Raw genomic sequence first — 11,490 nt, forward strand, 5'->3', positions numbered from 1 at the left:
AGGTCAAAATTTGCCTGTAAAAAATCTGTAACCCTTTGGAATTATGGTAATGTTGTTCTGTTACCAATCAGACGTCCAAAAAAAAAAGTTCAGTACTCTAAATGGACAATAACATGATTTTAGGTTCTTGATGACATTATTATTATTATTAATTTTTTTCTGGAACATTATACTCATAACACTTATAATCTATTGGAAAAAAACACTGAAATGGTCCCTGAAAGTTTTTAAGACAGTTCGCTTTAAACCATAAAAATATTTATTCACACAACTGCCACAACACATTAAAATCTGTTGTGGCCTCATTGTCATACAGCAAAATATGTTCATAATCCATAAGTAGCCAGTGCAGATTTGTACTAAAACTAAACATAATGTTTGACAGCTTTTCCAGCTGTGTAGTGTTTCCAATACAAATTAATACTTTAATTGCACCAAATAATTAACCATCTTTTCTAACCAACAAACAACAAGAAGAACAAGTGACTAAACCGGTAGTTTGTTACCGGTAGAATGTTGACACACCCTGCTTTAGACTCTTACTCCCTTTTTGTCATTTATTTGGTAAGGATCCAAGTGCAACTCTACAATAGAGTGCCATTCTCTGAAAGCTGCTTTGCAACATTCTGCTTATCATCCTGTCCAACAGTGCTTGCGCTCGCCTCCGCTTCATCCCCTTCCACCACAAACACAGGCCAGTCAGAGTCTCTAGTGCCCCTCTCCATAGATTCAGACTGGGCGCTGAGGTTCATGGAGGAGGGATCCTCATTGGTTGTAGTAACAAAGGTGCAGCCATCACAAAGTCCAAATCGCTTCATTCCCTGGGACACAATGCCTGAGAAAACTCGTCGGCAGCCTTTGCACACAATGGGCCAGGTGGAGCGATGGACCTTCAAAACAAAAATATACATGAATTAAGTTTCACTTACTTAACATTTTTTTATATCTCTAAAAAATATCTGTAATTCTCAAAAACAAAATGGAATGGAAAAAATAAAGCAATCTGTCATTAAAGACAGCTTGACAATTAGCAAAAATTGAAGATATGATACAATTTCTGGTTTTCCTTTCTCTTTAGTTACAAGCTGTTTGTGAATATATAAGATCCCTAAAGTTGCAAAGACTTAAGTCTCAAATCCAAAGAGATATTCTTTATGCGTTGCTTTTGCGTGATACGATACACCACATCACCTGTAAAACAACAACAACTGTAATACACTAGAAGTTATGACCAATGCAATTCCATCAGAGTGTATTGTTGCATGATTTAAACTATGAGCCAGTGATATATTTAAAGTTGGACATATTACATCCAACTTTACCTGCATACATACAATACACTTGTAAAGCAAAATAGGCTATACAGCAAATCTTGGCAAAGTGACTGTTTATATTGTTGCAAATTGTAAATACAGCTCTGTTTGTAACTTTATATGTATAAACCTTTTATACATGGAGTATATTAACATAAAACGCAATATACTATAACAAATCTCAACTGCTTGTTTATTTTGTTGAAAAATATCTACTATATTTTTCCATCTGCTAAATGCAACTACAAGGCATGAAAAATGATAAAATATTACAAACATTAACAATATGATTGTATTTTATTTTTTTTGCAAAGCTGCTTTTGCGAAAAGCACTATACAAAAAAAATGGCTTGACTAGAATAATTTGAATTTATATCAAAAGGATGACTATTTCTGAGTTATTCAATACTTTCACATTCTAGTGTCTGCATAAAACATGCCTATCTCTGGAGATAATGAACCACAGATAAGTACAGCAACAGGATTTCGGTGTATATTTAAACCTGAAACTTCCTCGTGTTCTTACCCTAGCCAGTCTGCAGAACAAAAACGAACTGACTTACAGCAAGTTCAGTAAAATGAGTGCAATACTTTCAATGCAGTTAAACATTAACCTCGCAAGCAAACAAGTGACCCTGACCCTTTGCTGCTCTACAGCTACACATTCAGATATTTGTTTTGTGAAGACTTACGGAAATTGCATGAGTGCGAAGATGTTCTTGTCTTGTGAAACGTTTGCCGCAGACCTCACAGGGATACGGCCTTTCTCCTGTGTGGCAGCGGATGTGCCTCTTCAAAATACCCTTCTGTTTGGCCGTGTATGGACAGAATGGACATTTGTGCAGCCTTCCTATGTAAGCACACACAAATATATTACAACACAATTCAAAAATGATTCCTTGCATCCAAATTCCATACTTCATAGTAGGAGAAAAACAGCATATTAGTAAAGAAACTGAAATTACTAAGTAGTATGTCCGAATACATAATATTCATAAAACAGTAAGCAAAAGGTGCCCAGATGACTTGCACTGTTGCACATTTTTGAATCTCATCTGAAGTAGCCTCTGATTAACACTTTACTTTCCCATGAAGCAATAGGAGGATCTGAGAATGGCAGTGAAATGACTCATCTGACCCCAGATGACAGTGAAAAACTGTTGGATGTACAGTAGTACATCATTTATACTATATAAAATATACTTTATTTAAACGGTCTTGAAGCAAGTTACAGCATGCAATTTTAGACACAGTGATCGTTTTATTACAACGATTTTATCCAGCATCTTTTACCTGGATCATCCCCATACCAGTCAATCTGAATCTCCATCCCACAGGGCCCCGCAGGACCTAGTACGTCATCACCACGGCTGAATCCACTGACATACCCCAAATTCTGGGAAAAGTGTTCATCGCGGTTAGGGTTCATTCCAGATCTGAACAGCACATCTGGAAACTGCTTCATTGGGCAATCAGCAAATGATACAGAGAAATGCTCAGTGCTTGGAGCTGGACTAGTGTTAACAGTTCTCTCCTCGTCCTGATTTGGGTCATGATAAAGAGTTGTGTCTTTGGATTCCTGTGAAGATTCGCCCTCCTCATCAGGGTCATACTCTATTTTGGGATGCACCAAACCTAGAAGCAATCCTGGGGTGGATGAGTTGACTAAATCCGGGCCTGGACTGATCTTCAGTGGAGCATTTATGGGAGGATGGTTGGGAAAAGCTCCATTTTCCCCTTCGGAGTCTTTACTACTGGTGGCCACTGGGGTGCAGACAGCAGCTGTTGGGGTGTCATCAGGGCTGAGGGACTCTGTGACCTGACAGGTTCTGTGGTCGGCATCAGAAATGGACGCCATAGGAGCACTAGAGGCTGAAACTGGGTTTTCACTACCACTGAAGTCCTTGTGTCTCTCCCCCTCCCTGTTACAGATCTCCAGGGATGACTTGATGTAGCCCTTGCAAAAGTTCACCACGTCGGTCATCTGCAGGTAGCTCGCAGCTGACATTATTTCAATGACATTGTCGCTGCGCAGGTCCAGGCGACCTGTATACAGAAAGTCTAGGATGAAGGAGAACGCCTCGGCTGTGACGATGTCCAGGGAGGCAGTGCTGTGTCTCTGACCATTGTCCTGCAGGTAATGCACCAGCAGCGCCCGAAAATAACCGCTGCTGGCGAAGAGAATATTACGATGGGCTTTAAAAACACGTCCCTCAACTATGATGCTACAGTCACAGAAGAAGTCCCTCTTACGCTGTTCGTTCAGCTCGGACAAGAGCCGGGACAGGTAGGAAGGAACCTCCATTTTCACTGTATTAGAGCCATGTGTTTCTTTGGTAGAAGAATAAGATTAATAAATAAATCAATTGTTCATGAGAAAAACATTCCATGAAATAAATCCATATCCTTTAACTCCTATAACTTTCACAAAGAGATAAAATAGGATAAAATGCCCCGTTTTCCAGAGGTGATCCTGACCTGGAAATGTACCTATTTATTTTATTTTTTTTGGCACACTATATAACTATACCGGTTGGTTGAAAGCACACTACAATATGGGAAAATAATAACTAAACAATTAAATACATTTGCAATAATTACATTCACAGAAAGCATGTAATAATAATAATAATAATCATGGAAAACATAATAAATAATTATATATTTAACCCACAACAATAAAAAAAGCATAATGCACAAGAAGTGCAACTCATTCTCTCTAATTTTTAATTAACAGATATTAGTAAGTCCACTGAACGAGGAAAAATTCCAGTTTCCATTTCAGAAGTCTGACCACATTAAGATTATATACTGACTATCATACCAATGCCATATTGTTAATTAATGGAATATATATTATTCAAACATTTAAAGTGCAATTTACTTTAAATAGAGGATATATAACTGTCACAATAGTATCAAAAATATATCTGAACCAAATCAAACTTGCGCTACATATCGGTGGTTCTAATTTATGTATAGCCTATGTTTTACAACAGCCGTTACTTTTATAGATGAGCAGCAGCGATTAATAAGGGGAAAAAAAGCGCATTGCATCGTAACAAATCCAGCGCAGTCGAAATAACTCTTAACTGATTTAACACAATTACTCGCCTTTAATGATATAAGCCCATTTGTTTATACTTACGTTTAAGTGTCTCTTTTGTTTTTCCTTATGGTGGTCTTTTAAAAATGTCTCCCTGATTGACTGCTTCCTGATTTCTACCTTGTACTTCCTGTCCCTGCCATAGCAGCAGGCGGAGTGTTTAAATCGCTCCTTACCCCCTTTACAGTCTACAACGTCGGATGTCAGCCGTTCGTTCACGTCCAAGCACATCCGGGATAAGCAGTGTGCAGTTCTGTTTCTGTCACCAGGGTCCTATGTGACCCCATTTGAATTTTCCTTCTTTTCTATTCATTGTTCCCTTCATATCAGGGGCATGAAATTCTGTGACTTTTCCTAAATAATCTATCTATAAACACACACACACACACAAATCGGGACTTGACTTGTTGTTCTAAAGGTGTAAAAAAAAAAAATAATAATAATAATAAAAATAAATAATAATATTTTTTATTTATTTATTTATTTTTATTATTATTTTTTATATTTGTCAACAACAAAAAAAGTAGTGAACCCAGTATAAATATGGTATGTTTTACATTTGTGTGTGACTGCAATAGGGAGCATTTTTGTAGAAATTGGCATAAAAAAAAAAACAGCAAATCTGGCAAAAGTATGAAAATTTCACTCATAAATAAGGGACTGGTGCAAATGCAACATGGAACAAGCATGTTGAGTAGTTATAGCACCAAATATCCACAAAAATGCAGCTAGATATAGTTTGACATATATAAAAAAAAAAGTATATTTCCTCATGCAAGCGCTCTGTATAAGTTAGGGGTCTGTTTGACTGAAAGGACCAAAAAGTAAACCATACTAAAGAGTCGATTGAGGGTTAAATCAATATTTGATTAAATTAAATTAAATTGAAACTAGATATAAATAAGGATTAAAAAATATATAATAATAAGTATGCCTATTTACTTTTATAGTTAGTGTGTTTTCTCTCATGAGTGACTAATTCACTGAGATGGCAGTTTTGTCCCAAGACTGTAGTCACTGATTAAAAGTGTTCTGTAATCATCTACACCCTCCTCAACTGCAGTTGTTTAGTGCCTGTTCATGACTTGTGTGTGTGAGAGAGAAAAGTAGGCTAGATGGGATTTATTACATTTATTTTATTATGGAAAAGTTATTAGTAGAAAATTATGCAACACCTTTTTGAGTGTATGCATATAGTCAATCAAATCACTTTTTTAGATTACTTTTTGAACATATCTCTCTGCCTGACTGATGTGGTCTAATTTTTTCGTTAATGTAGAACTTAAATAGTATTCCAAATGCAAATTTTAGCTCAAAAATAAAAATAAAACCCTCATTTTGTTGATAAAAAGCATGCAGTATCACTTTCTTCATCTTGCAAAAGAAGATATTTAAAGAATGTCTATGTCCACAGACCGTAGCGTCAGGGCATGCAGGATGCAGGTGCATGGTCACCGTGATTTTGCCAAGTAAGACTTGCTGTGAAAAAATGCTCACTGCAGGTGCATATGGGCCCGGGCAGTTTGGGGGCCCGCTGAGCTGGTGGGAACTTTTAATTTAAACGAGGGAACGAATAGAGCCCTGCATGAGCCCAGCCCTTGTCCAACGGCTTATGAGAATTCTCAGCCCAAGTCCGACTGGATACTGTGTCTTTTTTCTCTCTCTTCCCGATTACACAGCTATTAAAATAGTTCCGTTTTGTTTTTTAATGGCAAAGTGGTCATATTTCTTTTTGTTTCTTTATTAAGTTAAATTAGAAATATGTTTGAGACATTTTATGTGTGTAAAGTTCAAGTTTTCGTTTTTCGACTCTCTATAGATGAGTAAATAGTGCATACATAGTTTTACAGTGCGTAGTGTACTGTGATTATGACATGTAGTCATGTTGTCAAAAGTGCTGACTATGAGTCAATATAGGTCGTGACCTAAAAGATTTGCTGACTCACTGGGATCCTGGTCCTCAGCTTTCTAGTCTTTCTTTATTGTTTCAAAAAGAAAAGCTAAAAAGCAGCTAAATGATTAACTTATTTATCCTTTTCATCAAGACTACACTCTGACAAAACAAAGGCAATGAAGAAAGTGCAATAAACACTATCTCCAGATGAGGGAGCAATATCCCTGAAACAGCTGGCACTGCCAAGAGTTTCAGCAAGTGCACATTTACGCCGCTGTTACACAGACGACAGGGTGATGAACAGCACATTCATGAGAAGTAGTTTATTTTTCAGCATAGTGGTCGACCACCATTGTGGGGCAAGATGACAAACTCCCATCTGCTCTGAAACAGATCCCACTCTGAGTGAGGACTGATGTCTTCACAATGCCCATATCCTAACATGCCCCTACTGCCAGCTCATGTCAAACCATGTGCCTACCCCCATTGTTTGCAGTGGAATGTGTGTTTATTTGCTCTTTTTAGCCCCAAAATAGCTGTTTTTTTAACATTTGGACCAAGATAAAACAAACATGCAGTTCCTGCAGGCTGCACCGCACCCATGCATCACAATCCACAGCACTCGAAAGTGATTTTTAACACTGATGGGTCACCGGGTGAGTTATTTGTTTGCAGAATTTTCCCATGGTAAAGCCACAGAGCACAAAGGCTTCATGGTGGCCCCTCTAAACCGCAGGGTAGGCAAGTGGACATAAGCCGCCATACACCCTCTTTTGAAAATGAAATTTATAGCACCTCATAAAACTCAGTTCATCCTTATAATTCCTATACACAAACCAGAGTGTTGTCCCCGAATCCTGTAAACTTGAAACTACCCTGAATCAAACGCTCAGGCTTCAAGATGGAGTGGCCGCGAAAACGACCAAAATGAGTGCTTCTTTGCCATTCTCAGATCATTCTAAGGTGCTTCTTATTATGATATACATTAAGACCGAATGTTGCAAGGGAATATTTTTCTGTCATCTTTTGTGAAAAGACAGTATGTTTTTTATAAATATCGCTGCTGAAAAATCTGCTTTGCCATCACAGAAAAAAATTGAAGTTCATTAAAAAAATGAAAAAGGATGCATTTGTGATCAAATAAATGCAGCTTTGGTGAGTAGGGTTCTATCAAAAGCATTCAAATGCCAGCAAACCCCATACTCCTATATGATAAAAATTCTTCGGAATTCTATTTTTTCCAATATAAAATAGAATGGGTTTGGAACAATATAATAATATACATTGTTATAAAATATAATAGGCCTATTTCTTTTTAAGAAATCAATTCCACTACATAAGCTTTAGTTTTGTCAATAAATCACAATGGGAGAACACAATTGTTATTTCATGAATAATATACTAATATGTGTCTGCTGTAAGGTATGAAACTCTATTCATCCTTGTAACTCTAATATGTGTTCCTTTTTAAAACACCTAGAATCAAAAGCAGAAGCTCATGCTTCCAGATGGAGCCCAAAAGAACCAAAATGAGTGCTTTTGATTCGCCGCTTCTGGATGTGTCATAAATATGGCAGAAGACTTTAGTTTTTGTGCCATTCTCAGACATCCTCCTAGGTGCTCCTACATATTAAGATCGAAGGATGCAAGTGAAAATTTTCCTGTCATCATATGCGAGGAGGCAGACAGTGTGGTTTGATGGCATGTTTCGGCACCGAGCGGGGCAAAGAGCTGCTTTTTCCCAGGCATAGATGTACACCACCGGGATATTTAGAGCCACAGAAGAGCACTGATTAAAGAGAGAGACAATGGGGAGAGACTGCCATGACATGGTGGCATTTTCCATCCCCGAGCGCTGCCTCTCATGGGCGCAAAAACTTCCGCGTGAAACGTTTGAATTATCCCAGAATGTCAGGAATTTGTTTTGTGGCACCAGCGCAGACCCCTCGCACATTGATCACGAGATCTGAGACATAGCCTTGACTGTCTCTTTTGTGTGCATGCGTGTTGTGGGCGGGGAGGTGGGTGTGTTTGTTTGAGGTGGAACGGTCATAATACACCACAAAGTGTCTGGAGGATCTAGACATCAGATGGGGGGGGTGTAGTTGGGGGTCTTGGTGATATGATACCAGTTTCGGGGGCCTTAATAGGACCGGCGCCCCTCTGCAGTCTGAAGACACCACTCTCCTCTGTGGTCAGAAAGGAAATCTCGTCTCTCTGTAATTACCAGTTAATGTCCTTGTGTCATTCAGAGACGATGTCTCATTGTGCCCCGCGCGTCTTTGCTTTCTCTCCCAGGCCGATGACTGCCAGAAACAAACATGTCAGCCTTTTTATTATCATTTATTTGATGCAAAGGAGAGTAATAAGTGCTGTTGCTTCAACCACATGCTTCCGGCCACAAGCAGAGCTTTGCCTTCTAGATCAGTTGCACTCATTGACGTCTCATTCACATTCCTCAGTTTATTAAATGAATAGTTCATCCAGAATTCAAACAAATATCTTTATTTATGTATATTTATTTCTTTTTCTATAATTTTATATTATAATATATGCATATGGTTCAAACATTTAGGGAAAGTAGGATATACATATATATATATATATATATATATATATATATATATATATATATATATATATATATATATATATATATATATATATATATATTCAGCAAATTGATCAAATTGATGTAAAACTACAAACATTGTTACAATGCTTTCACACTGCTACATGAATAAAAAAAAACATAAATAATATAAATAATGAATTCAGGGTTTTCACAGACATATTAAGCAGCACAGTTGTTTTCAACAGTAATAATAATAAGAAATGTTTCCTGAGCAACAAATAAAATTTTGAAGGATCATGAGACACTGAAGACTGGAATAATGATGATGAAAATTCAGCTTTGCATCTCAGTAGTAAATTACATTTTTAATATATATATATACTGTTATCAATATATATACAGAAAACTGTTATTTTGAATTGTAAGAAAATTTAAAAATGTTACTTATTTTACTATATTTTTTAAACAAATAAATGCAGCCTCAGTGAGCATAAGAGGCTTCTTTAAAATATTACCAATCCCAAACTTTTTGTGCATTAAATATGGATTATCATTTTTGGTTTGAAATCTCCTGGTCAGTGACAACAAAAAATTCTTCAAAACTTATCTGTTCCAAAATTAACTTTAACATGCAAAAATTAACATCATACGACCATGGAACAATATGACAATATATATTATTATAAAATGTAAAAATGGTTGGTCAACTATTGCATTAACTACTTTGTACTTCCCCAGTTCTAGCAATGACAGAACACTATAATTATATTATGACTTAAGTATGTATGATAATCTGTGTCTGCTGTAAGGCCAGGATTTTGTTTGTGTTAATGTGGCATGCGTGACAATGGTTTTGTTCGCATCTGTATTTCTGTTTGTGTCTGTGTGGTTTGGATAAGTCTGTGTCCATCCCAATTGTGTGTTTGCTGTACCCAAGAGAGTGTGTGACTGCATGCTGTTGTTTGGGATTCTGCCGCCACTACCTACGGGCCGGCCGTCGCTCGGTTGCTCTGGACTGTAATGACAGGGCCGGCTGGCTGTAATTAAGTTCAAACATAGCAGCGTGGTGGACAGAGCCGGAGGCCTGCAGCCCTCAATATCATGCAGGCTGACCACAGACTGACAGCTCTCCAACACCCGCCAAACACTAAAACTATAAGACCAAACTAAGACCCGGACTAAAGCCTGATATGTCATGTACAACAATAATCAATTACTATCCAAAATCAGCTCAAAGCCCAACAACTTTGCATGAGCTTTTGACATTTTCAGATTTGAAATGGTCTGCATATTCTAACATATTAAACAAGCTACCTAAAATCCATTATATTTATCAGTGATAAAAATGGTAACTTAAAGCTGTGTTTGCTGGTTTGTGATTGGCTGTTCATCAAGCATAAACTTAACTGCTAGCACTAGGTGTATATTATCATCTCAAGCTGCTGTAAGCACATATATCCTGAACCCATCCTTTCATCCACACCTCCTGCACACCCTGTATAATCTCTTCTTCTTGGAACGCTAAAATTAGCTTTCATTGGAATGCTCTGACAGCTTTAGCAATACAAAGTGTAAGGTCAATACATTTCACTTCATGTCTAGGTGTCTCAGTCATTGTAGACTTGAAACAAAGAGGGTATATGACATTAAAATGTTCTTCAGTCATCCTTTGTTATTAGAATATCCACTTCCATATTTAGTTTCATTTCATCAAACCAATTATAACAATTTTGATGATTAGAGCTTACAGTTCATGAAAGTCTAAAATACAGTATCTCAAAATATTAGAATATTTACATTTTGGTTTCATTAAATGACCAACCCTACATTATAAATTCCAGGTATATCTTGTTCTTTGAATGCACAGTTATGGGGAAGACTGCTGACTTGGCAATGGTCCAGAAGACAGTCATTGACACCCTCCACAAAAAGGTTAAGTCACAGAATGTCATTAATGAAAGAGCTGGCTGTTCACAGAGTGCTGTATCAATGCATAAAACATGCAAAGTTGACAGTAAGGAAGAAATTGGTATGGAAAAGGTGCACAAGCAACAGGGATGACTGCTTAAGAAGACTGTCAAGCAAAGCCAATTCAAACACTAGGGAGAGCTTCACAAGGAGTGGACTGAAGAGGACTCCAATGGGAAGTTTCTGAAGTCATGATTTGGGTGTCGTGACGTCTGCTTGTGTTGGTCCATTGTGTTTTATCAAGTTCAAAGTCAATGCAGCCATGTACCAGGAGATTTTGGAGCATTTTATGCTTCCATCTGCTGACAAGCTTTATGAAGATGTTGATTTCCTTTTCCAGCAGGACTTTAGCAGCTGCCCACAGTGCCAAAACCTCTTCCAAGTAGCTTGCTGACCATGATATTACTGTTCTTGATTGGCCAGCCAACATGCCTGACCTTAAACCCATATGAAATCTATGGGATATGTTTAAGAGAAAGATGAGAAACAGTCGATCCAACAATACAGACGAGCTGAAGACTCAATAGTTCAACACCAGTGCAACAGGCTGATTGCTTCCATGCCACACATCACTGATGTTGGAATATGTACTAAAGGAGCCCTGACATAAATGAACATACTTTAAGGAACTTTA

General features: G+C 37.5%; 1 protein-coding gene across 1 annotated transcript; it reads right to left on the reverse strand.

Moving 5' to 3' along the window:
- Positions 1 to 236: 236 nt before the first annotated feature.
- zbtb8b (zinc finger and BTB domain containing 8B) lies at positions 237 to 4,599 on the reverse strand. Its single transcript, XM_052583738.1, has 4 exons — positions 4,462 to 4,599; positions 2,607 to 3,644; positions 2,006 to 2,163; positions 237 to 890 (listed from the first exon to the last, which is right to left on the reverse strand). Exons 2-4 carry the CDS (start codon positions 3,616 to 3,618, stop codon positions 585 to 587), a joined length of 1,476 nt encoding a protein of 491 aa, XP_052439698.1. The 5' UTR covers positions 3,619 to 3,644; positions 4,462 to 4,599; the 3' UTR covers positions 237 to 584.
- Between the last annotated feature and the right edge of the window lie 6,891 nt (positions 4,600 to 11,490).

This window comes from Carassius gibelio, chromosome B19 (genome assembly GCF_023724105.1).
Source record: "Carassius gibelio isolate Cgi1373 ecotype wild population from Czech Republic chromosome B19, carGib1.2-hapl.c, whole genome shotgun sequence".
Lineage (NCBI taxonomy): Eukaryota > Metazoa > Chordata > Actinopteri > Cypriniformes > Cyprinidae > Carassius > Carassius gibelio.

What these genes read in the sequence shown, in the direction of transcription:
- zbtb8b (XM_052583738.1), bottom strand. Translation starts at nt 3,618, where the DNA reads ATGGAGGTTCCTTCCTACCTGTCCCGGCTCTTGTCCGAGCTGAACGAA. An exon ending in CTGGTATGGGGATGATCCAG is followed by an intron (nt 2,164 to 2,606) that starts GTAAAAGATGCT and finishes GTGCTTACATAG; the next exon opens with GAAGGCTGCACAAATGTCCA. An exon ending in TTCGCACTCATGCAATTTCC is followed by an intron (nt 891 to 2,005) that starts GTAAGTCTTCAC and finishes TTTGTTTTGAAG; the next exon opens with GTCCATCGCTCCACCTGGCC.